Raw genomic sequence first — 26,586 nt, forward strand, 5'->3', positions numbered from 1 at the left:
TTTATCTAAAAGGACCTGTACTGAGCTTTTCTCCTTGTTATCAGACCCCCGGCATGTAAAATGATTTTGGTGCTTATGGTACCCTCCGTAAGATCACGTCTCGACGTATCAATCAGATTCTAGTAGTGACAATTTTTCGGTATCAACTTTATTTATAAAACTGTAGTCCGTCTCTCCAGTTGTGACACATACCTTGACATCCATTGCCAGGGGCTCTATACGGCCACTTATGAGCCATTAAACGAAAGCCCGAACAGCTTTGTAGCACACTTCGGCATCCTGAGCTTGGCATCATATGCATCGGCTCCGAATCATGTCTTTGGTCAATAGTTGGGTTGCCCGGCTCCTATGTTTGCTACCTTACGTTCCGTTTGTTCGGCTAGGGTAGTAAAGGGAGAACTATTGCGGTTGTGTTTATGGTTCATCTAGTCAAGCACCTCAGTAGAGAAAGCCGAAAACTGACTGTCATGATGCGGCGAGAGCTGGTCAGCCATTCGGTGACTTACTAAATCTTTAACGATTTTTCTGTTTTAAACGAAGGACTATTTTTCCAGTCATATACATAACGCATCCGCATTCGAATAGCCGCATACATACCAGGGGCTATTTTATAGCCCCATCATCAAACTCCTATGGATAAGTGAGAGCGGTAAAGCCGTATAGTCCGATTGCCTGGTTTGACGCACTAACACCTCCGTCACAGACCAAGATGTTGGGTCAAGAGTGTTCATGTGCCATTCCGAACACCCCCATAGCATCTACGTGGGGGTCGAAGCCGACGACTAGAAAACTCTCAGGCGTACAAAAAACGGCCGCACAGGAGGAAAGCAATTGCAGATAAAGGTGCAAATATATTACAAAGCCTTAATATCTATAATACACACGATCAGGTCATTCGAATACATTCAATTGAATATGATGTCCTTTGAGCATTGACCCTCTATCAAACGAGCACCCTCTAGGATGTCGTTTAAATAACACTCAGGCTGCGGTGGTCCTTGCCTTCGGGAGGACCCTCCACCGCGACAACGACGGCTTTCATCTTGGCCCAGTGCACCTTGACACGGGCGAAGGCCCTTTGTGCACCTTCTATGCACACCGGACGTTTGATGGCATCAATTCGGGGCACGACATCGATGAGTCACCGTACTAGGCCAAAATAACTGCTCGGAACGGATTCCCCAGGCCATAGCTGGAGTATCACCTCCTTCATGGCCACTCCGGACATCTTGTGTAACTCGTCCCATTGTGCCATCTGGTTATTCAACAGCATCGAATGCTCCTGCATCGCATATTGCGACTAGAACAGCTTCTCCGTCGCATGCCCCTCCTGGGCACGATAGAATTGCGCTGCGTCTGCGGTGCTCTTCGGTAGATTCGCAAAGGAGTCTGGAGAACTCCATAGTCGATTCAGTAAGGCATACCTCTGATCGCCAAACTTAGACTGTAAAAGAAAGAGCTTAACAGTCGCTGTCTGTCCAGCTTGTCGGAGCTCCTCGCGAGCCGCTCGGGATTCGGAGCTTGCCTCTTGCGCGTCCTGAAGGGCCTTGGCGAGTTCGGCCGCCTTCTCTTTATTCCCCTCCTCAAGGAGCTCGCACTTGTGAATCGCGTCCTTGAGCTCTTGCTCAATCTTAGATACGCGCTCCTCAAACTGGCGCCGGGTGGCCTGTTCCTCCTTCAAATCGGCAGTCACTTTCTCAGCGGCCGCATTGCTCACCCTTGCCTACTCCTTTGCACGGGCAAGGTCACTTTTGACGGTCTCGACCTCAGCAACGCCGTCTGCAATTATGCATATAGCAGCGCGTGAGCTTCACTTAAGCATTTTCAAATTAATTCATTGTAATATGGAGCACTGGAAACATACCTTGCGCTTCGTCGAACTACTTGTTAATCCGGATATTGTCCTCATCGACCAGCTGCAGTTTCCGCTTCAGTTCGGAAACTTCGGCGGCCTGAGCGGTCGCTGCTAACAGTGAAGCCTGATGATTATCAAAAAGGCTAAATATGTTATTTACTACGGGTACCTATAAACCCTCTATTCGCCCTCCTTCGTTGGCCAAACAGAGTCTCAGGGGCTACTATCTATATATAGACAGATTTGTTATGAAAAGCGGCTAAAAGACATTACATCGCATACCTCGAAGCCTGTTAGTTGGCTCGTGAAGGCTTCGTCCAGTCTGCTCTTGGCGGACTGAACTTTTTCAACCACCGTACCCATTAAGGTACGGTGCTCCTCCAAGAGGGATGCACCTTGTAGTGCATCCATCAGCTTGTTCGGCGCCTCTACATTCATAGAGGTCAACGTCTCCCCCTCCCGCAGAGGTGGCTACGATCCGATTCCAGAACCGTTTGGGTCTTTGGAATAGTATCTGGCTGAGGGTTGGATGACCCAAGACCCCCATGGCCGGTCTCCATAGGGGTTGCGCCCTCCATGTTATCGGCAGCCTCCGGTGCCGCATTGGTCCTCTCCCGTACTACTCTGGAGCCCGGAGAAAACCTTTGGGATGACACCTCTGGATCATCCGCCCTAGGAGGCAAGGAAGCTCGTGGAGGCGTCTCGCTCTCCATCTTGTCCGGCGAAAGATCCCCCAATGACGATGATTCTTGAGGAATGTCGAGGGCCGGTCTATGATATGAAATTTGATATTATTCTTATAATCTATAAAAATAATTAGATGTATATAAGACATCTTAGGAAACTCACGATTCGGCAAGGGGCTTGGTGCGGGGGCGGTGCTTGGGAACGACTTCGGTGCCCGAATCTGAGTCATCAGAGAGGGATACCCTTCCCCTCTTGGGATGCCCCCTCCTCCGGATCTATGGAGGTCGCTCTCTTTTTCCCCTTGGGAGGAGGGTTCTCTACCTCCTCCTCCTCCTCCTCCTCCTCATCTTCATCTTCCTCACTGGAGGAAGGAGCTTCGGTTCCTCCAGACACGGCGCCTGAAGTCTTTTCGAGATGGAGGTCACCTCGGGCCTCCTTGGTCTTCTTATTTTTCTTGTCCTTCTTTGATGGCGCCAGGTAGGGCGCCAGGACCAGCATCTTCATTAACAGAGGATCGGCTGGGGTTTTGGGGAGCGTGGCCGGACACTTAATCCGCTCAGCCTTATTTATCCAGTCCTGTTTAGGAGATGGAATTCTCAGGACCCCTCCTTAAGATTGACAGGCTAAGTAGTGTTCGGCAATATGATACTTACTGGGGATGCCGAATTTTTGCAGTCGAGGCTGGTGTCGTTGGATGTCCATGGCCACGTCTTCTGCTTCTTAAAAAACAACTTCTAGATCTTTTTGTGCGTCGTGCCATAGAAGTGCTGCGGAGTCTATGGCCCCTCCAGATTGAACTCCCACATTTTGAGAGGTCGTCGTTGGCAAGGGAGAGCTCGACGGATGAGCATCACCTGAATCACATAAGCAAGGGTGATGTCCTTGTTTATCATGCTCTTGACGCGCTTCTACAGCACCGACACGTTGTCCGGGGACCCCCAATCTAGGCCCTTGTTGGTCCAGGAGGCGAGCCGCAGCAAAGGTCCAAATCTGAAGGCAGGTGCAGCAGCCCATTCGGTGCCACGGGGTTCGGTGATATAGAACCACTCCTGCTGCCACACCTTGATAGTATCCACAAATCTTCCTTTGGGCCAAGAAAAGCGGTTGAGCTTGCTCACCATGGAACCGCCGCACTCGGTGTGTTGGCCTTCAACCACCTTCGGCTTTACATTGAATACTTTGAGCCATAAGCCGAAGTGTGGAGGGACGCAGAGAAATGCCTCACACACGACGATAAACGCTGAGATGTGGAGGAAGGAATTCAGGGCCAGATCATGGAAATCCAGCCCGTAGTAGTACATGAGACCTCGGACGAATGGGTGAAGGGAAAACCCGAGTCCTCAGAGGGAGTGAGGAATAAAAACCACCCTTTCGCCGGGCTCTGGGGGGGATGATCTGCCCTGGGGTTGGAAGCCTGTGTTTGATCTCCATCGTCACGTACCTCGCCTCGCGCAGGTCCTGGATGTTCTTCTCTGTTACTGAGGAGGCCATCCACTTTCCCTGAAAGCCAGATCCGGCCATTGCTGGAGTAGATGGGGCAGAAAGAAAGTTTGGGACTTGGGCGCTGTAGCTCGGGGATTGAAAGGTAGATGAAGGAGAAGGCGTGAGGTGAACAGATGGGTCTTTGTCCTCTTATAGAGGCAGCGAATGATGTCTACTACACAACCTTCTTCTTGTAGACGTTGTTGGGCCTCCAAGTGTAGAGGTTTGTAGGACAGTAGCAAATTTCCCTCAAGTGGATGACCTAAGGTTTATCAATCCGTGGGAGGCATAGGATGAAGATGGTCTCTCTCAAACAACCCTGCAACCAAATAACAAAGAGTCTCTTGTGTCCCCAACACACCCAATACAATGGTAAATTGTATAGGTGCACTAGTTCGGCGAAGAAATGGTGATACAAGTGCAATATGGATGGTAGATATAGGTTTTTGTAATCTGAAAATATAAAAACAGCAAGGTAACTAATGATAAAAAGTGAGCGTAAACGGTATTGCAATGCTAGGAAACAAGGCCTAAGGTTCATACTTTCACTAGTGCAAGTTCTCTCAACAATAATAACATAATTGGATCATATAACTATCCCTCAACATGCAACAAAGAGTCACTCCAAATCCACTAATAGCGGAGAACAAACAAAGAGATTATGGTAGGGTACGAAACCACCTCAAAGTTATCCTTTCTGTTCTATCTATTCAAGAGTCCGTAGTAAAATAACATGAAGCTATTCTTTCCGTTCAATCTATCATAGAGTTCATACTAGAATAACACCTTAAGACACAAATCAACCAAAACCCTAATGTCACCTAGATACTCCATTGTCACCTCAAGTATCTGTGGGCATGATTATATGATATGCATCACACAATCTCAGATTCATCTATTCAACCAACACAAAGTACTTCAATGAGTGCCCCAAAGTTTCTACCAGAGAGTCAAGACGAAAATGTGTGCCAACCCCTATGCGTAGGTTCATGGGCAAAACCCGCAAGTTGATCACCAAAACATACATCAAGTGGATCACGTGATATCCCATTGTCACCACAGATAAGCACGGCAAGACATACATCAAGTGTTCTCAAATCCTTAAAGACTCAATCCGATAAGATAACTTCAAAGGGAAAACTCAATTCATCACAAGAGAGTAGAGGGGGAGAAACACCATAAGATCCAACTACAATAGCAAAGCTCACGATACATCAAGATCGTGCCATAGAGAGAACACGAGAGAGAGAGAGAGATCAAACACATAGCTACTGGTACATACCCTCCGCCCCGAGGGTGAACTACTCCCTCCTCGTCATGGAGAGTGTCGGAATGATGAAGATGGCCACCGGTGAGGGATCCCCCTCCGGCAGGGTGCCGAAACGGGCTCCCGAGAGGTTTTTGGTGGCTACAGAGGCTTGCGGCAGCGGAACTCCCGATCTATCTTGTTCTTCGATGTTTTAAGGGTATATGGGAATATATAGGCGAAAGAAGTTGGTCGGGGGAGCCTCGAGGGGCCCACGAGGGTGGAGGGCGCGCCTAGGGGAGTGGGCGTGCCCCCTATCTCGTGGCTTCCTTGATGCTTCCCTGGCTTGCACTCCAAGTTCCGGGATTGCTTCTGTTCCAAAAATAACTTTTCCGAAGGATTCATTCCGTTTGGACTCTGTTTGATATTCCTTTTCTTCGAAATACTGAAATAGGCAAGAGAACAGCAATATGGGCTGGGCCTTCGGTTAGTAGGTTAGTCCCAAAAGTAATATAAAAGTGTATAATAAAGCTCGTAATTATTCAAAACGGATAATAAAATAGCATGAATGCTTCATAAATTATAGATACGTTGGAGACATATCAGCATCCCCAAGCTTAATTCCTGCTCGTCCTCGAGTAAGTAAATGATAAAAGAAAGAATTTATGAAGAGTGAATGCTAGAAGGTGCACAAGTTTGATCAATGATAATTTCAATCACCTTTTCTAGCATGATTATATGTCATAACAGTGGCTCATCTCATAAAACTTCTCACGAATAAGCAACAAGCAATTCACATGTTAAAGCATAGACCATAAACTTTCTTGAAAACTAGCAAACTTCATTCTCAGTCATCAAACAATTACAATTCATCTTATTTCCAGGAAGGGTCTATGTCAGAGCTTTGATTTAGCAAACTCCACATACTCAACTATCATATAGTCTTCCATGATTGCTAACACTCACGCAATACTTATGGTTATGGAGTTTTAATCGGACACTGAGAAAGATATGGGCTTATAGTGTTGCCTCCCAACGTATTCACCTTTGGGTGATGTCAACAATAATAGTTCATGCTAACTTACATCCAATTGGATATATATATCAGGATCTTTCCAACACGAGGTGCTTGCCAAAGGATAAAATGAAAAAGGGAAAGGTGAAGATCACCTTGACTCTTGCATAAAGTAAAAGACATAAAGTAAAAGATAGTCCCTTCGCAGAGGGAAGCAGAGGTTGTAGTGCGCTTTTATGGTTGGATGCACAAAATCTTAATGCAAAAGAACGTCACTTTATATTGCCACTTGTATATGGACCTTTATTATGTAGTCCATCGCTTTTATTGCTTCCATAACAAGATCGTATAAAGCTTATTTTCTTTACACTAATACATCATACATATTTAGAGAGCAATTTTTATTGCTTGCACCAATGACAACTTACTTGAAGGATCTTACTCAATCCATAGGTAGGTAAGGTGGACTCTCATGGCAAAACTGGGTTTAAGGATATTTGGAATCACAAGTAGTATCTCTACTTGGTGCAAGGAATTTGGCTAGCATGAGGGGGAAAGGCAAGCTCAACATGTTTGAATGATCCATGACAATATACTTTAACTGAGATGTGAGAAAACATAACCCATTATGTTGTCTTCCTTGTCCAACATCAACTCTTTAGCATGTCATACTTTAATGAGTTCTCACAATCATAAAAGATGTCTAAGATAGTATATTTATATGTGAAATCTCTCTTCCTTCAATATTCTTTCATGAATTGTTCAAATGACCAATACAATGCTTGCTAACCTTCAATAAATTTACAACCTCTACTTCTTAGATGTGAAGTCATTACTCCCCATGGGATAAGCAAATGAGACATATATAATTTCAGATTTATGACATTCAACTCATTCAACCATTTACTCATAGGATATAAGTGAAGCACACGAGTAAATGACAAACTACTCCAAAAAGATATAAGTGAAGATCAATGAGTAGCTAAATAATTATGTAACTATGTGAAGACTCTCTCTCATTTAAGAATTTCAGATCTTAAGTACTTTATTCAAACAGCAAGCAAAGCAAAATAAAATGACATTGCAAGGATAGCACAACTCATGTGAAGAAGCAAAAACTTAGGCTCAACCGATACTAACCGATAGTTGTTGAAGAAGAAAGGCGGGATGCCTAACGGGGCATCCCCAAGCTTAGATGCTTGAGACTTCTTGAAATATTATATTGGGGTGCCTTGGGCATCCCCAAGCTTGAACTTTTGTGTCTCCTTAATTCCTCTCATATCATGGTTTCTCTATTTCTCAAAAGCTTCATCCACACCAAACTCAACAAGAACTCGTGAGATAGGTTAGTATAAACCAATGCAAAACCTTACCATTTTCTACTGTAGCAAATCATTAAAATAATAATTCAACATTGCATACTAAATGTCTCCGCATATTTAATACTCCTATCCTCAAATAGAATCATTAACAAGCAAACATATGCAAACAATGCAAACATAACAGCAATCTGCCAAAACAGTATAGTCTGTAAAGAATGCAAGATTCATCATACTTCCCTAACTCCAAAAATTATGAGAAAAATACTATGCTGTAGAAGATTTATCAGATCTCAGTATGCGAAAAGTTTCAACATTATAACATTCTCTGACTTTTCAAGAGAATTTTTGCAACAACGGTAAACTTTCTGTTTTCAAACAGCAACATGTATACTAGCAAAATAAGCATGGTAAAGGCTATCCTTGACATTTTTTATTGAAAATAAAGATGCAAAACATTAATATAAATAGCAGCAAACAAGTACTAACAAGACGCTCCAAGCAAAACACATGTCATGTGGTGAATAAAAATATAGCTCCAAGTAAAGTTACCGATGAACGAAGACGAAAGAGGGGATGCCTTCCGGGGCATCCCCAAGCTTAGGCTCTTGGTTGTCCTTGAATATTGCATTGGGGTGCCTTGGGCATCCCCAAGCTTAGGCTCTTGCCACTCTTTATTCCGTAGTCCATCGAATCTTTACCCAAAACTTGAAAACTTCACAACACAAAACTCAACAGAAAACTCGTAAGCTCCGTTAGTACAAGAAAATAAGACCACCACTTAGGTACTGTAATGAACTCATTCTAAATTCATATTGGTGTAATATCTACTGTATTCCAACTTACCTATGGTTCATACCCTCCGATACTACTCATAGATTCATCAAAATAATCAAACAACACAATGAAAGCAGAATCTGTCAAAAACAGAACATTCTGTAGTAATCTGTATCAAACGTATACTTCTGAAACTCCAAAAATCCCACCAAATTAGGAAGTCCTAAGAAATTTATGTACCAATCCAGATCAAGAAGAATCAGTTCAGAATAACGTTTCTGTGAATTAAAAACACTAATTTACTGAGTGCAAAAGTTTCTGATTCTCAGCAGGATCAACACAACTATCACCGTAAGCTATCCTAAAGGTCTTACTTGGCACTTTATTGAAACAAAAGCTATAAAACATGATTACTACAGTAGCATAATCATGTGGACACACAAAAATAGTAAAGGTAAATATTGTGTTGTCTCCCAACAAGCGCTTTTCTTTAATGTCTTTTTAGCTGGGCATGATGATGACAATGATGCTCACATAAAAGATAAGAATTGAAACATAACGGGAGCATCATGAAGAATATGACTAGCACATTTAAGTCTAACCCACTTCCTATGCATAGGGATTTTGTGAGAAAACAACTTCTGGGAACAATAATCAACTAGCATAGGAAGGCAAAACAAGCATAAGTTCAAAACTTGAAGCACATAGAGAGGAAACTTGATATTATTGCAGTTCCTACAAGCATATGTTCCTCTCTCATAATAATTTTCAGTAGCATCATGAATGAATTCAACAATATAACCAGCACCTGAAGCATTCTTTTCATGATCTACAAGCATAGAAAATTTACTACTCTCCACATAAGCAAATTTCTTCTCAAGAATAGTAGTGGGAGCAAACTCAACAAAATAATTATCATGTGAGGCATAATCCCATTCAAAACTAAAATCATGATGACAAGTTTCATGGTTATCATTATTCTTAGTAGCATACAAGTCATCACAATAATCATCATAGATAGCAACTTTGTTCTCATAATCAATTGGAACCTCTTCTGAAATAGTGGATTCATCACTAAATAAAGTCATGGCCTCTCCAAATCCACTTTCATCAATATAATCATCATAAATAGGAGGCATGATTTCATGATAATAAATATTTTCATCAAAACTTGGGGGACTAAACATATCATCTTCATCAAACATAGCATCCCCAAGCTTGTGGCTTTGCATATCATTAGCATCATGGATATTCATAGAATTCATACTAACAACATTGCATTCATGCTCATCATACAAAGATTTAGTGCCAAACATTCTAATGCATTCTTCTTCTAGAACTTGAGCACAATTTTCCTTTCCATCATTTCCATGAAAGATATTAAAAAGATGAAGCGTATGAGACAAATCAAATCCATTTTTTGTAGTTTTCTTTTATAAACTAAACTAGTGATAAAACAAGAAACAAAAAGATTCGATTGCAAGATCTAAAGATATACCTTCAAGCACTCACCTCCCCGGCAACGGCGCCAGAAAAGAGCTTAGTTGACGGGGTGTGAGTGCCGCTTACCTAGCGCTCCCCGGCAACAGCGCCAGAAAAGAGCTTGATGTCTACTACACAACCTTCTTCTGATAGACGTTGTTGGGCCTCCAAGTGCAGAGGTTTGTAGGACAGTAGAAAATTTCCCTCAAGTGGATGACCTAAGATTTATCAATCCGTGGGAGGCGTAGGATGAAGATGGTCTCTCTCAAACAACCCTGCAACCAATAACAAAGGGTCTCTTGTGTCCCCAACACACCCAATACAATGGTAAATTGTATAGGTGCACTAGTTGGGCGAAGAGATGGTGATACAAGTGCAATATGGATGGTAGATATAGGTTTTTGTAATCTGAAAATATAAAAACAGCAAGGTAACTAATGATAAAAAGTGAGCGTAAACGGTATTGCAATGCTAGGAAACAAGGCCTAAGGTTCATACTTTCACTAGTGCAAGTTCTCTCAACAATAATAACATAATTGGATCATATAACTATCCCTCAACATGCAACAAAGAGTCACTCCAAATCCACTAATAGCGGAGAACAAACAAAGAGATTATGGTAGGGTACGAAACCACCTCAAAGTTATCCTTTCTGTTCTATCTATTCAAGAGTCCGTAGTAAAATAACATGAAGCTATTCTTTCCGTTCAATCTATCATAGAGTTCATACTAGAATAACACCTTAAGACACAAATCAACCAAAACCCTAATGTCACCTAGATACTCCATTGTCACCTCAAGTATCTGTGGGCATGATTATATGATATGCATCACACAATCTCAGATTCATCTATTCAACCAACACAAAGTACTTCAATGAGTGCCCCAAAGTTTCTACCAGAGAGTCAAGACGAAAACGTGTGCCAACCCCTATGCGTAGGTTCATGGGCAAAACCCGCAAGTTGATCACCAAAACATACATCAAGTGGATCACGTGATATCCCATTGTCACCACAGATAAGCACGGCAAGACATACATCAAGTGTTCTCAAATCCTTAAAGACTCAATCCGATAAGATAACTTCAAAGGGAAAACTCAATTCATCACAAGAGAGTAGAGGGGGAGAAACACCATAAGATCCAACTACAATAGCAAAGCTCACGATACATCAAGATCGTGCCATAGAGAGAACACGAGAGAGAGAGAGAGAGAGAGAGAGAGAGAGAGAGAGAGAGAGAGATCAAACACATAGCTACTGGTACATACCCTCAGCCCCGAGGGTGAACTACTCCCTCCTCATCATGGAGAGCGCTGGGATGATGAAGATGGCCACCGGTGAGGGATCCCCCCTCCGACAGGGTGCCGGAACGGGCTCCCGAGAGGTTTTTGGTGGCTACAGAGGCTTGCGGCGGCGGAACTCCCGATCTATCTTGTTTTCCGATGTTTTTAGGGTATATGGGAATATATAGGCAAAAGAAGTCGGTTGAGGGAGCCTCGAGGGGCCCACGAGGGTGGAGGGCGCGCCCAGGGGGGTGGGCGCCCCCCCTTATCTCGTGGCTTCCTCGATGCTTCCCTGGATTGCACTCCAAGTTCCCGGGATTGCTTCTGTTCCAAAAATAACTTTTCCGAAGGTTTCATTCTGTTTGGACTCCGTTTGATATTCCTTTTCTTCAAAATACTGAAATAGGCAGGAAAGCAACAATATGGGTTGGGCCTCCGGTTAGTAGGTTAGTCCCAAAAGTAATATAAAAGTGTATAATAAAGCCTGTAATCATTCAAAACAGGTAATAAAATAGCATGAATGCTTCATAAATTATAGATACGTTGGAGACGTATTAGCGAATATCAAGCACCCCCTCATAAGCTTTAAATCTCGCCTATTCCCAAGGGGACGTGTGAACAACACGGTTGGATTACCCAAGACCCCTATTGATAAGAATCACATAATAAGGGGACTCTTCTTGGACAAGACGTGTCATTATCCATAACTCGAAATGCGAAACGAGGCTGTAAAACGGTTCAGAATAATAATAAGGCCAGAACTATACGTCTCTTCGGAAAAGTGGCCCGTGGACGTGACTTATTTTAAGTATTGTTGCTTTTTACAGCTTAGGGTTGCACATGTTAAGCAAAGCCGGACACAGCTCTTTGTATGCGGAAAACTACTTTTGAGTATTCGGAAAGGGGAACCCGCCTTGCAATGCGGAAGACAATCTGCGCGCCGGATACATCGTCATTGAAGCCTGGTTCAGGGGCTACTGAGGGAGTCCTGGATTAAGGGGTCCTCGGGCGTCCGGGCTATGTGATATGGGTTGGATTGATGGGCCATGAAGATACAAGATAGAAGAACCTCCCCCGTGTCCGGATGAGACTCCCCTTTGCGTGGATGGCAAGCTTGGCATTCGGATCATGTACCTTCCTTTCTCTGTAACCGACTCTATACAACCCTAGATCCCTCCGGTGTCTATATAAACTGGAGGGTTTAGTCCATAGAGGCAATCACAATGATACATGCTAGACATCTAGGGTTTAGCCATTACGATCTTGAGGTAGATCAACTCTTGTAACCCCTATACTCATGAAAGTCAATCAAGCAGGAAGTAGGGTATTACCTCCATCAAGAGGGCCCGAACCTGGGTAAACATCGTGTCCCCTGCCTCCTTTGTTACCTTCGATCCTTAGAAGCATAGTTCGGGACCCCCTACCCTAGATCTGCCGGTTTTGACACCGACATGCGTTTCTTCAATTTTTCTCATCCGTTCATCATCGATTTTTTTATATATCTGTTGTGGTACTAAATTTTTATGCGTCTATCCGTTAGAAACTTAAAAAGGTTTCTGTAGAATTTTGCAATTGGGCCACGTGCGTGGTCCGGCCCAACGAAGCCAATCCAATTATTATTGCCCATGTAGTTGGGAAGACCTTATTTGTCGCATGGAGCGATAAATAGTTGAAGCTTCCCACAGGGCGCCTAAGATTGGGCCGGCCCGTTTCCCCTTTTTCGTTGTTCTATTTCTATTTTTTTCTATTCCTTTCTCTTTTTTTTTCTGTTTCCTTATTTTTTTGTGGACTAAAGATTTACAAAAATATTCAGAATTTCAATTTTTGTCGAAATATTCAAAAAATGGTCATAATTGCAAAACTTCATTCCTGTTTTGAAAATGTTCAAAACATTTAAAAAATCCACGTGTTAAATTTTCTTAGCATTCAAAAAAAGTTCTCAGTTTTAAAAAAGTTCTCATTTTTAGAAAAATGTTTGTGTTCTTCAAACATTCTTCAAAATTTGTTTTATAAAAATGACATTTTATAAAATGTTCCATATTTGAAAACATTCCTTTTTAGTGAATGTTCACAAATCCAAAGTAATGTTCGTGTTTAAGAATTCATTTTCTAAAATTGTTATGAATGTTCCCCTTTGAAAAAAAACAAAATTTCAAAATTATTTGTGTTTCTATAAATTTTTCATGTTTTCAAAATATTGTTTGTGAATTTTAAAAACTATTCATATTTCTAATTTTGTTTGTGTTTTCCCAAAATATTGGAAACTAAAAAATGTTTGCATTTGTTCAAAATTGTTCGGGATTTAAAAAGTTGTCCACGTTTTGAAGAATATTCGCAATTCATATTTGTTTGAATGTTAAAAAAATATAAAAAAAATTCTAATCTAACGTTGACCATTGGTTAGCGGTGCGCGTTCGTTTTATGCTGGTTGACTATAAATGAAAGAAATTATAGGCACATGCCAATAAAAGAGAATATGTTGTTTGACTTTAATTAGAGCAAAATTATGGACACTTGAGCAGTGAAATAATCAAAGAGAATAAACTCACCTAAAGAAGGGACATTCATGCCTGATTGTGCTAATGAAACGAGATTTACGTGCTTCAATTAATAACCCTCTCGGTTATGTCATCGTAGTAGAGAGTGGTCGAAGCAACCTGTCATGAAGGTCGCCGCGCAGCCATCAAATGAGGAGGCAGGCACAACCACGAGATGGATGCGGACCCGGAGGAAAAAATGCACTAGTTGGATGCTCGCCACCATGCCGACCAACCCCACCACTATCAAGATTTCGCATGTCAAACATGTCTAGCGAGAAGACCATAACTCATTGCTCTGTCGCCTATCATTGTGGAGACCTTTTTTGGATGACACATCAATTATCTTTCCCGTTGCTTCTCGCAAAAAAATCTCTTCCGTTGCAACACATGGGCATATGTGCTAGTTAATTAAAATAACACAATGTAAAATATATTTCGTAAGTACTCACCTAAAGATTAACACAAAATCCAAAGCCCTAACATAGATAGCAAACAATAAATATAATCCCAACTTAACAAAAACCATAACCCTAACCCTAACCCCAACATAACAAGAACCATAACCCTAACCCTAACATACTAAAAAGTCTAACCCTGGCAAGATGCCAAAACAATCATCTCATATTTCCATACAAAATCCCAAATCCATGAAGAACTAGGGTTTGCCTAACCCTAGCAAGAATTGAGCAAATGGGAGCATTTTTTCGGAAACGAGGGGATCAGAGGAGATTACATCGAGAGAGGGATACGGACAAAACCTTCAGATTTGCAGGATTTGGGGAAGGATTTGAAAGGGGAGAGGAGAAATGGGAGGGGGGAGGAGCCAAATCGTTGTGGGTGTGTGTGGGGGATGGGCTAGGGGTCACAACGCTAGGTAAGTGAATGTGCGCCTGTCGGCTAGGCGTTGCACGACCAGGTGTGGGGCCGGGTCTGACCCCGAGGTGCCACGTTGGTCAGGCGTGCAATGCGTGTTGGTAATGTGCTGCTCAATAGAGTGCAACATCTGGGCGCTGCACAAAAGGATCAGTTGAATGTGCAGCGACGGTTTAGTTTGTGAAATAATTCTGCGTGGGGTTAAATTTGTGCATTTTGCCTACTAGGAGCCAGGAGAGGCGTGTTTCCTTTTATGCTCACGTAAAAAGGAGTAAGGGGGAGAGAAAATAAACTAGGGTTCGTTCCAGTTCGTTTCCGGGGAGCACCGCCCCCCGAACTACCGTGCCCTCCGCTTCCCCAGCCGCAACCAAAGAGGCGTCCCCGGCGGCGGGACCTACGGCGGCAGGAAGCCGCAGCTGCGTCCTGCTCGCCGGGCTCGTGGTGTAGGCCAAGAGCGGCGGCGGCGGTAGCTCGGGGAGCTCGCAGCAGCGGCGGCCGCAAAAGGATCGGCGACGGCGGCAGTCTACTACCCCGTAGTTCGGATAGAGGCCCCTCTTCCTATCGAGGTGATTCGAGGACCCTTATCTTTCCCTTGTTTTTGCTGCGGGTTGAAGTTACTGCTAGCTCGCAGCGAGTTTACATGGTTACATTTTGGTTGTTTTCCAGATTGCTGCGCCAGCTTAGCTCCATTCATGTACTACTCTAGATTGCAATGATAGGAAGGCAATCGATTCCTAGCCTTAGTAGCCTACTATGAGTTGCGAACTATAAGTGATCGGGATGTTAAAAAGTTTTCTTTTCAGGTCATGATAAATAAGCATCTAGTCTTTGTGGCTGTTGTCGCTTTTGGTAATCCTGCCTTTTAGTCGATTCCATTTTTTGTTTGCTGCGGAGGTATTGGTAAGTCCTAGCATTACATTTTTCTGTATCATCCGGTTCTTGTTTTGAACAAAATGATGAATATTCTAGATAATTGCCAGCCCACAAGATATTTTTGTTATGTTTCATGCACCAACCAGTTACTCAGATTGTTGCACCAGCTTAGCTCCAGCTCTGATACACTATTGAATTCATGCTCCAACCAGTTATCCAAAAGTCCGAACTTATGGAGAAGGTTGGGCATTGCACATATACTTCAACACAACCCACACGTGCAAGCACCCTCGCCTCAAACGTGGGCACGACTAACACTCTCGCCCCCGTGTTTGTGAATAGGGGTGAGCAAACGCTCTAGCCAGAACTCGAACTTGAGACCTCTGACTCTGATACCATTATATGTTTCACGCACCAACCAGTTCACCCAAAAGTCCGAACTTATGGAGAAGGTGTCCCATTCCACATATGCTTCAGCAATTTTTAAACCAGAATGTCGACTAATTTCTATGCTAGGAAATGATGACCGCAAGATATTGTACTGAAACGTGGTTGATTCCAATCCCTCACTTCCAATCTAACATGAACAGTGGCCGATTTGTAAATGTGAAAAGTGGGAACTATAAATGGAGCCGCCTTATATTTGGAGGGGGTTGTGATATTCATCATATTATTTGGGTTTGGTTTGAGCTATTCACCAATGGAAATATGAAGAATAAGATTCACGTTACCTGGCATTTAAGTCATCAATTCATTTCTTGGTTGCAATTGTGTAACTCCAGAAATTGACATCTCAAGCCTGCGTGGAAGTCATGAGTATGCATGTAGAACTTTAGTCGTCACGTATAAATTTTGCTTGTTGAACTATGTTCTCCCATATAAATGCATGTTGTTTACCAATCTTGCCATTTGAGTCTGTTTATCATATTAATTAATCGTTTGTTGCTCAATGCCACCTAGATATTTAGTAGTTAGAAACAAATTGGCAGATTGATCATGTCTGGCTTACAGCGTCTTTAATCTTTGCATATTATATCTTATTGAAATGGTTTGTTCATCAGTGTTTAGGCATATATCTGCAGCTTTGTCACAACAAAGGAATCTCTCTGGGAGTTACATTGAGCACTAGGAATAATCTGCAATGGCAGAGGCCAGCCCTAGAACAGAAACGTCAACAGATGATACTGATGAAAATCTTATGGTAAGTCTTTTCTTACCTTAATTAGCTCAGCTATTGTATGGACTATGGAGTGGAGAACAGCCCAACTATTTTTACTGAATGTATATGAGTGATCATATAATAATTGTAAACAATGATATCAATAGTGAGGTACTGAGGTTTATCATTTTCACTTGGAAACAGAATCAGTGGTTATGAGATCAACCATTACATTAAACCATGCGAGCAATAGTGGCTACAGAAGTTGAAATAAGAGGGGTTGACCAAATGTAGAGGGTGTTCTGTAAGATATTTCTATTAGCTTTGCCGTTCATTTAATGGTCTAAATTCGTGAAAGATGTGTAAACTAAAAAGTCAGTATATAGTGATTTCACTATGCTGCTACTTAGATTTTTTTTGAGATCTTGTTATGAGAGAACCGCTCTTACAATACTGGGTAGATTGGAGAATTTTGTATGGTATCCATCAGTCCTGTTTAGATTACTACACAATAGAACAGAACCTTCACATTTCATAATCCAATATAACTATGTGTTGTGAATTGACAGTTCACGTAGATATCCATGAAATTAGGAGTGAAAAAACATGAACAGTCGGCTTTACCTATTAAGATATCTAGCACAATATACTTTTGGAAATATAATATAACACTTGTTAAGTTGGCTCACTGCTTGATATGATCCTCAAACCCCTTGACCTTGTCTTAGTTCCTCAACAACCATTTATTTGTATTCTGTCTTTATGATAGCTTGTGAAATTGGACCATCAGGATTCAGGAGTATCACACATGTACAACTACGTGCATACTCCCTCCGCCCCAAAATAAGATTTAGTACAACTTTGTACTAAATCAGCGACACTTATTTTGGGACGGTGGGAGTATAACATAGACCTTTCAACTCATCTGCTGAGGTCTATGTAGATTATGTGGTAGTTGAAAATGGTAATTTTGACAGTTACAATATGGGCACCCAAAATACGTTATGTCTGCGATGCAGAACATACATGTCCTTGATAGATGATAAAACAATAGTAAACCAAAGGATACACAAAACAGGAGCTGCTATGCTAAGTGGCCAAAATCATTTTTTGCATATAAGTGACTAGGAAGATGCCCTAATACCCTTAACTAGTCCACTAGTTTTTCAAGAACAGGAGAAGCATAAAAGAGAAGTAAACTAGTTTTGCTTTTCAGTTATGTAGTGGAAAATCTCATTCATATTTTATGCTGAAACATTGGGAATTTAGGAGAGGGAAATTAATTGTTTAAAAATAAGAATAACGCTGATAGTTATGTTGTCATCCGCAGCTTGAATCAGGTTTTTCAGGAATCTATGAGAGGGAATTTAATTGTTTAAAAATAAGAATAAAGCAAGCCTGATAGTAGTATGTTGTCATCCGCAGCTTGAACCAGGGAATGCTGCTCTTGCTGTTGTTTCTGACTCTAGTGACAGATCCAGAGACAAAAACGGAGATCAAAAGGTAAAAGTTTTCAAGTAGCTTTCTCCATTTCATTTCACGTTATCGCTCCTGCTACTTGCAAGAAATACTTTGCTAATAGCTTATGTTGCAGACAATGCGTCGGCTTGCTCAAAATCGCGAGGCTGCTAGGAAAAGTCGTTTGAGGAAAAAGGTACCTGGATGTTACTTTTAGCTTCTTTACTAATGACAGTGCTTTTATTTTTGTGAGACTTTTGGTTCACTTGGTATTGCATTCTACTAGTACTTGAATTATGCCACTCTCATATAACTAAACTGCATTTTGCTATTGGGTTTATTTATTTTTCTATTGGGGCTCAGTTATTGTTGGCGCTAGTGCAGTATACACATTATATTGCTGGAAAAATGTAGAGAGGATGGATGAACTCGTGTAGGCCTGTGTATAATTTTTAGATTGGATTAAGCACAGAAGCGGGTCTAGTGGTTTTGCCTGTAAGCCGTTAAAAGAGTTCAAAGTTTCTACTGGTTGGCTTCTTAAGGAGCTTTCGGTGATTATGTTGCGGAGGTTTCGGGTGAACTGTTCCATCGTTGAGAATCAAAACAGAGTTCGCTTATGGAGAACATCACAATATTTAATTCATTGCTACAAAGTCATCATTTTCACAATTCTACTATAGATTGACCGTGGCGGCGTGGCCTGTGTATTGTATATTGTTTTCGTAATGTTGTTCTCTTTTGTAGGCATATGTTCAACAATTGGAGAACAGCAGGCTAAAGCTTACCCAGCTAGAGCAGGAGTTGCAACGAGCTCGTCAACAAGTTTGCTTTTATTGCTTGTCACTTTTTTGAGTTCTGGTTACAAGACTTCATTTGAAGTTTGCTTATGGAAATTTCCTTCACAGGGCATTTTTATATCTAGTTCAGCAGACCAGTCCCATTCCATGAGTGGAAATGGTAATATCAGATCTCTCCAGTGATCAATATGTAATCTTTGTATGCCACATGAACTATTTTCTTAATTTTCACCATGAACGTATCCAACAAATACATGCCACATTCTCTTATTTTTGTATATTATAACTATGCTGCCTTTTGTTACAGGGGCGTTGGCTTTTGACACGGAGTACGCACGGTGGTTGGAAGAACACAATCGACAAGTTAATGAGCTGAGAGCTGCAGTTAATGCTCATGCAGGCGATACTGAGCTGCGTAGTGTTGTTGAGAAGATCATGTCACACTATGATGAGATTTTTAAGCAAAAAGGAAATGCAGCCAAAGCAGATGTCTTTCATGTGTTATCAGGCATGTGGAAGACACCAGCTGAGAGGTGTTTCCTATGGCTTGGAGGTTTCCGACCTTCTGAGCTTTTAAAGGTGTGTAATGCAGCCATGTGCTTTACTTGTAGTCCTTCGGAATATCAAAATCATCTAGCATGACCAATGTTGCTCTAGAATATCTTAGTCTAGAATGAAAAATTTGTCAGTACAAACCCTCTGTTTCAAAACAGATGACCTTATAGGCTATCCAACTTCTCTCAAATACTTGTCCTTCTGCACTTCAATTACAACTTGAATCATTGTGTTTGTATTAGGTCATGTACTCCCTCCGTCCTAAATATAAGTCTTTTTAGAGATTCCAATATGGACTACATACGGAGCAAAATGAGTAAATCTACACTCTAAACTACGTCTATATACATCCGTATGTAGTCCATATTGGAATCTCTAGAAAGACTTATATTTAGGAACGGAGGGAGTATACAATAGTACAGACAGGTGCTGTCCATAATGTATCCCTCCATGTCACATATGGACCATGCTGTATAGATAGCCTATACAATGATCCGTCTGTTAGTAGTCTTTCTACTCATAGGTAATTTTGATTAAAAGTTAGAAAGAACATTCAGACAATAGAAAAAACTCAGTCTTGTCTGTAAAAACTCGTTAGGCTGTGACACTCTTTCTCCTTTTTCTCTTTCCGCCACATCATCAAAATTCTTATGTGGCTCCTGTTAAATACAGCTTGTATAGGTCTATTGTACATGCCCTTACCCTTTATCAGTGTCACAAAAACGGGAACTAATGAACTCATGCTTGGGTGCCTTAATTTGAGGAGGAAAATGGGGCATTTTAATGCCTTGGTGAGAAGAAAGCGATAAACATGAAAATAAATGGAGGGCAATATAGAAGGGCATTTATTTTAGAACAGAGGGAATATCTATGCGCCTACCCCAACTTGTTTGGGACTAAAGGCTTTGTTGTTGTTGTTGTTGTTGTTGTTGTTGTTGTTGTTAGGGAGTATCTATGCATCTTTCTCCGTGCTGTATATTATCAGGTTACACTAAATAATATATGGGGATGTAGGCAAATTACGGATTTTGAGAACGCAATATCATGCGTCTTGTTTTGCATCTCTTCGATACTTCCTTTGTCTCCTTTATTTGTTTGAATGCTGATGTATTTATTGATGAGTTACTAATAAACCAAGAAACTGCAGCTTCTTTCGACCCAGCTTGAACCCCTAACTGAGCAGCAGCTGTCAGGGATATGCAACCTTCAGCAATCATCACAACAAGCTGAGGATGCTCTTTCACAAGGAATGGAGGCTCTTCAGCAGTCTTTGGCAGAAACGTTGGCTGGGTCTATCGGCTCTTCTGGATCTGGATCAACAGGAAATGTGGCAAACTACATGGGGCAAATGGCCATGGCCATGGGAAAGCTTGGAACCCTTGAAAATTTCCTTCGTCAGGTATTTACTTTACTCCGAATGTATGGTTAGTAGAGAGTATTTATGATATGATACCGGAGGAGCTGGGCAGGAGTATATAGATCTCTGTAGGCTATATAATTCAAAAGAGAAGTCGATTTTTCATCCCACACCTCTTCCGGAAGTCTATATTTGGTCCCTCAGCGTGAAAACCGTACTCTGCACCGTTAACTCTTCAAACCGGACAAGTTTACTCCCTCGTCTCAGCCGACCTGGTATAGCTGCTGACTTGACCCTGTTGTGACCGGTCTTCGCTGACGTGGCAAAATTTCTCTTCTATTAATCATATATCTTCCTCCCATCTCTAGTGGGCATTTGATCAAGCAACTCACACGCATGCACTTTCGCCACTGACACCACCTCGTTGTCCGACTAGGCAACATCAGCTAGAAGCACGCCACCAGCACCACTGGCCTGACCTACACGTCTTGGATGGTCGTCAACGACGGCCGCCGGGTCCAGGGCTTGGCCTTTCGTCACGTCGAAGATGGTCGCCGTCGTAGCTGTGGCGGAGTCGCCTAGGTTCGCTGGCTTTGTCCGTATTGCCGATGCTCGATTGTGGCGCGGCACGCGTCACGGGGCCGGGCATGGTCAACGCAGAGTTCATGCCGCGGGACGTGCACAAGCCGTGAAGCACCTCTCCGCGGACCATGCCACTGGTGGTGGCGATCGTGAGTTCAGTGCCAAGCTGGAGGTGCTCGGTAGCCTCAGCCACCGTTATCTTTATGATCTCTGAAATGGCAGGGAGGAGCCGATGATGCTTCAACACTAGAGGTTATCTTCTGCAGTCCACTTTCTATCTTCTCGCATATCTGCTTGTACAATTGTAAGAAGGGACTCTTCCCATCCTTCTCCTCGTTTGCATTAGAGGTTTGCTTGCGCTTCTTGCTTGCTTTTGGTGTTTTCAAAGATGCCAACGTCATTTCAGCACTATCATCGGGTTTCTCCATAGGAACCGCATTATCATCACTTGATTCATCAGAGGGTATATCTCCAGCACAAGAAGCACTAGCCCCTGTGACATTTACTTTGTCAAATATGATGTGTACTTCAAGGTGCTTCAGCCCCTGTCGTTTGAACTTGAAATGATGCATTTCTTTCCTGTCTTCTCCTGGCATATCTGAAAATAAATGTACAAGTTAGGTAGTGCAATCATATAAAACCATGCAAAATGAACCTTTTTTAATACTCTTACCTGAAGATGTTCATCCACCATTCCTTAGAGCAATCAGCAGTTCTCTTTTCATCATCCATCCAAGCCTAGTTGCTTCATTGTTCAACTCCTTGAAAGAACATACTAATTATTGCATCCCATTTGTTCTTGAATTTATCCTTGGGATACTTCTTTCCCGTTCTTGCTTCCCATTTCTCCAAAACGTTATCCAACCCTTATCTAAATGACCTAAAGGGTCTATTCCCATTTTCAACCTCTTTCAAGATTTTGATGAGTTTCTTCAGATGTGCATCATCCCACACCGCCTTCTCAGTCATACTTCAATCAAGCGATATGACAAACACATATCAAGAACAATCCACTTACATAATCTCAAAAAATCATCCAATGTACAACAATATGCAACAATACTATCAAAATATCATCCATTGTACATCAATATACAACAATATGCAGCAAGTACTGTCAAACCATCATCATCATACCCTCAAAATATCAAGTATACAGCAATTACTCATCCAATACAACTCCCATCAATTTGTTTTGAACAACAGCGCATACACAAGTTAGGCAGAAATAATTAACATAACAGGGGAGGGGAGGAGGATGCGAAAAGAGTGAGGATGGAAGAGAGGGCCAGCCCAGATGTGGCCGTCTGCATCGAGCAAGGTAAGGGTCACGCCAGATCTGGCTGATTCAAGAAGAGGGAGGAGAAGGGTGGAGGGGGGAGGGAGTAGGGGGGAGGAGAAAGGAGGGCCGGTGCGCCGGCGGTGCCGGACAGCCGGCTGGACCAGGGCCGCGGGGAACGGGGATAGAAGAGGGAAGAGGGAGGAAGGAGGGAGGTGACGAGAGTGTACCTGGGCCGGCAGTGGGGCGCTGCTCCGGGCGTCGGCGGGGGTTGGAGGGTCACTGGAGTCCAGTCCGGCTGCAGTGGCTGGCGGCGGCCAACCCTAGCTCCTGCATGGGGCTGGCTGCTCGGTCGTGCTGGAGTGCGACTAGGGGGTCCCCTTTGTTCCTGCGAGGCTGCTGAGAGGAACAGATTGAAGGGTTACGTTCACTTGGGTGTGGCAAAGGTGGGTAAATACTATCAAACTTCTAGGGGACAGCTGAAAACGGTTGGTTGAGAAGCTGTAGACTCATCAAACTTCATCTGCCGAAGAAGAGAAAACGGTAGGCTGGCTTCGACGTGAAAGCTGTAGCTTTTACAAAAGCTGCTGTCAAAATTACCCCTTTGGTTAGCTTCTAGCTTTCTCAAAGCAGAAGTTGGACAAAAAAGCTCAACCTAACAAAGCCATCCTCTCATCTCTCTATTGGGCATTTGATCAAGCAAATCACACACATGCACTTCCGCCACCGGCACCACCTCGTCACCCGACTAGGTAGGAGCACACCACCAGCACCACTGGTCGGATCTACACGTCTTGGCTGGTCGTCAACGACAGCCGCCGGGTCTGGGGCTCGGCCTCTTGTCACGTCAACCATGGTCGCTGTCGTAGCTGTGGCTGAGACGCCTAGGTTTGCCGGCTTCGTCTGTGTCGCCGATGCTCGATGGTGGCGTGGTATGCGTCGTGGGAGTCCAGGGGGTCGGACGTGGTCGAAGCACAATGTTCACGCGGCGGACGTGCACAAGCCGTGAAGTGCCTCTCTGCGGACCATGCCACTTGTGCCGGCAATTGCGAGTTTAGTGCTGAGCTGGAGGTGCTCGGTAGCCTCAGCCACTGCTACCTCGTGCGCTTGATCGGCTGCTGCACAGCCGGACATGACGGCTCCTCGAGCGAGCCAGCCTTGTTGCTTAGCTGGTGGCCCGTGTGCCACCGCGTCCCCTTCGGCACCATGGCCGTGCTCACCTTTCTGCACCATGATCGATGGACCGTGTGCCACTGGCTAGGGCCTTTAGGGGTTTGGCTGCCGAGCCGTTGACGTTTGCTCCTCCACCCCTCCATGCCCGGGACCCGTCCTCATTCAGTCTTGCGCACAACCACGCTTCACCGCACCACGATAAAATATTAAGGCGACCATGTCTCCGCGCACCAGTAGCAGCCAGCACCCTGTCCTCTTCTGTCGCCACCGTACTATCCAGCTCCCGTCAACGGCAGCATGAGGTGACCATGCCGCAGAGACTCCGCTGAGGATGGAGATGGTGGCCGAGAGCGGCTCAGCACGCCGATGGCGGCTTCCCCTTCCCTAGCATGGTCCTTACTTCCTTCCTGGTGAGGCCTCGCTCCGGGGCAGAAATGGCGGCGTGTTGACCATCGTCGCTCCGGTTCGGAAGGATCGCCCCGTGCTGCCTGCCTGTACGCGCGAGAGACCGAGGTGCTGCGGTGTCCCGTGGCCCGTGCACGGCGCAGTCATAGGCCAGGGCTGTCATGTCTGCCGCGAGGTGGTGCGCACTCTGCAGCAGGAGCTGCACTGGCGGTGGCTGGTATGGAGGCATGCCGCTGGCTGCGGCAGACAACGCACGCCAAATGGTCGACTAAATGTCCACACTGGAGATAGATGGGAAGAAGTAGATATATTGCTACGTGGACACGGCCCGGTCAAAGCCGCGCCATGTCATGAAACAAACCGCTTCGGTTCTGGAGAGGGACCAAAGTTGTCCGGTTTAAAGAGTTAAGGGTGCAAGATGTCTGGTTTGAGAGTCGAGGGACGAAGTCTGCAATTTGCGAAGAGTTGAGGGACCAAAAATAGACTTTTCTCAATTCAAAATGATCTGCAAATCCTGTTTAACTATATGCTTTTATGACTGGTGTGTTTATGACATCCTTTCTTGTTTTAATACTATCAAGGCTGACAACCTGCGGCAGCAGACTCTTCAGCAGATGCAAAGGATCCTGACCACAAGGCAGTCTGCCCGTGCACTTCTTGTGATAAGTGATTACTCATCCCGGCTTCGTGCCCTAAGTTCTCTTTGGCTTGCTCGACCGAAGGAATAACAAGCGCGTGTGATTTGACTGCAATACATTTTCGCAATTTGGGGGTGATGGTGGTGGCAGTCATGCAACAGACTTGATTCAGAGAAACTTGCACATACTATAATCCAAAGAGATGTTGTGTTCAGGTAGCTTAGCCATATAGTGAAGTTGAGTGCATTAGGGCAGGGTCCTTGTTGTACCGTTAACCGCTGTAAAATTGGCATCTAATGGTTGCCAAGTAATCTTTAAGATACTAATTTGCAGAGAGCCATCCCTTTAGATGTGCATTTATAACTCTTTTGTTGCTAATCGGATTTATTGACTGCTGGGTACATTTGACATCATGTTGTACAATGCTAGGCTAATCATCTAACGACTGTATATTATCATTTGGTGGCCTTAAATTTGAGTGCGGTGATTGATACTGTATGTTTCTATTCGTACCATTATGTGTAGACTTGTGGATTATGGTGAGATTGGAATTATTCCTCGCATCCACTTTTTGAGCTTGTGCTCTGTTAGGACGGGGCTTCACAGGCAGCTTTCATCCGAAAATGTAAGTTGCGATGTTGATTAACATGTATGTGTATTATGTCATGAAAGTTTGATACAGGTGTTTTTTTTTTGTGTATTTTAAAGCACTACATACTTTTTTTTTGTTTTGCTGCACATATTGTTGGTCAACCAAATGTTGGAAACCACGTTATATTTCCAGACGGAGTGTAGTACTCCCTCTGTTTTTATTTACTTCTTTTGAGAAAGTATGCTTGTATTCAAATCATGTAATAATACAAAGTCGTTAGACTCGTACAAGCACACCCTGACACTTAGAAAAGACAAAAACAAAGAGCATCCTAAAACAAACGACCAGTAAAACACAAAGATCTTTGTAGTTTGTATGTCATCCCCGAACCTTGCAAGAAAACACTGCCACATTGCCACACATGAATCTGTAATGAGACCAAGCAGGTCGCCACCTTCAACCATGGCATAATTGTCACGGATGAGGCTTGCCTGCTCCCGTCCCCTGCTCCCATCTGTGCTTCCAATTTTTGCCGCCAACATACAGAACAAAGAGGTTTGGGCGTCAAACCTCTTAGACCTTTGTTAATCGAGATGAAAACACACACATTCCTGGTTATCCATATATGAAACATGCAAATCTCACCATCACCCACATCAATCAGGAACAAGATCCCTGGTAGAAGCACATCAAACAAGTTCAATATTAGGCGGAAGAAAGAAATTCACAAGGCTAAGGTGCATCAATCGGGCAGAAGCAAGGTGACCTAGGGGCTGAAGGAAAGGGGCATCTTGTTCCCCATGGCTTCTTCAAGCATCGATCCTCGAATCCATGAGGACGGCAATGAATCCCAGGGACCAAAAGTATGGTCGTCTTGATCTCTTTTCGTTGTTCTTTTTCTTGTAGAATCTATTGACTAATTTTCCCTGCTGATAAAGATAAAAAATGCCTTCATGATTGTAGAATGTTAATTCTTCCTGATGGAAACAAATTGAAAATGTCGATCATGATCATAAAACATATGTGTTGCTTCGTATAGGATGATACAGCTTGTGGACCGGTTACAATTATACTAGCCTTATGCCTGGTACATGAAGAAACTGCACATGTCAAATAGATGCTTAATACTCAGTTAATACTCCAGTCGGCATATTCTAATA

The 26,586-nt window shown here is 43.3% G+C and overlaps 1 protein-coding gene across 5 annotated transcripts; it reads left to right on the forward strand.

Moving 5' to 3' along the window:
* Window positions 1-14,822: 14,822 nt before the first annotated feature.
* LOC119275889 (transcription factor HBP-1b(c38)) lies at window positions 14,823-25,307 on the forward strand. 5 transcript variants are annotated; one of them, XM_037556821.1, is made up of 10 exons: window positions 14,827-15,124; window positions 15,362-15,458; window positions 16,493-16,632; window positions 18,016-18,093; window positions 18,185-18,244; window positions 18,793-18,870; window positions 18,954-19,005; window positions 19,153-19,424; window positions 20,548-20,799; window positions 24,778-25,307. In XM_037556821.1, the coding sequence occupies exons 3-10, from the start codon at window positions 16,573-16,575 to the stop codon at window positions 24,922-24,924; spliced, it is 999 nt and encodes a 332-aa protein (XP_037412718.1). In that variant the 5' UTR covers window positions 14,827-15,124; window positions 15,362-15,458; window positions 16,493-16,572; the 3' UTR covers window positions 24,925-25,307. The 5 variants fall into 5 exon arrangements, with proteins under 5 accessions (XP_037412721.1, XP_037412718.1, XP_037412717.1 ...); XM_037556824.1 differs by lacking the exon at window positions 15,362-15,458 and having other exon boundaries at window positions 14,823-15,124; window positions 20,594-20,799; XM_037556820.1 differs by lacking the exon at window positions 15,362-15,458.
* Window positions 25,308-26,586: the final 1,279 nt, after the last annotated feature.

The sequence above is a fragment of the Triticum dicoccoides genome, chromosome 3B (assembly GCF_002162155.2).
Source record: "Triticum dicoccoides isolate Atlit2015 ecotype Zavitan chromosome 3B, WEW_v2.0, whole genome shotgun sequence".
NCBI lineage: Eukaryota > Viridiplantae > Streptophyta > Magnoliopsida > Poales > Poaceae > Triticum > Triticum dicoccoides.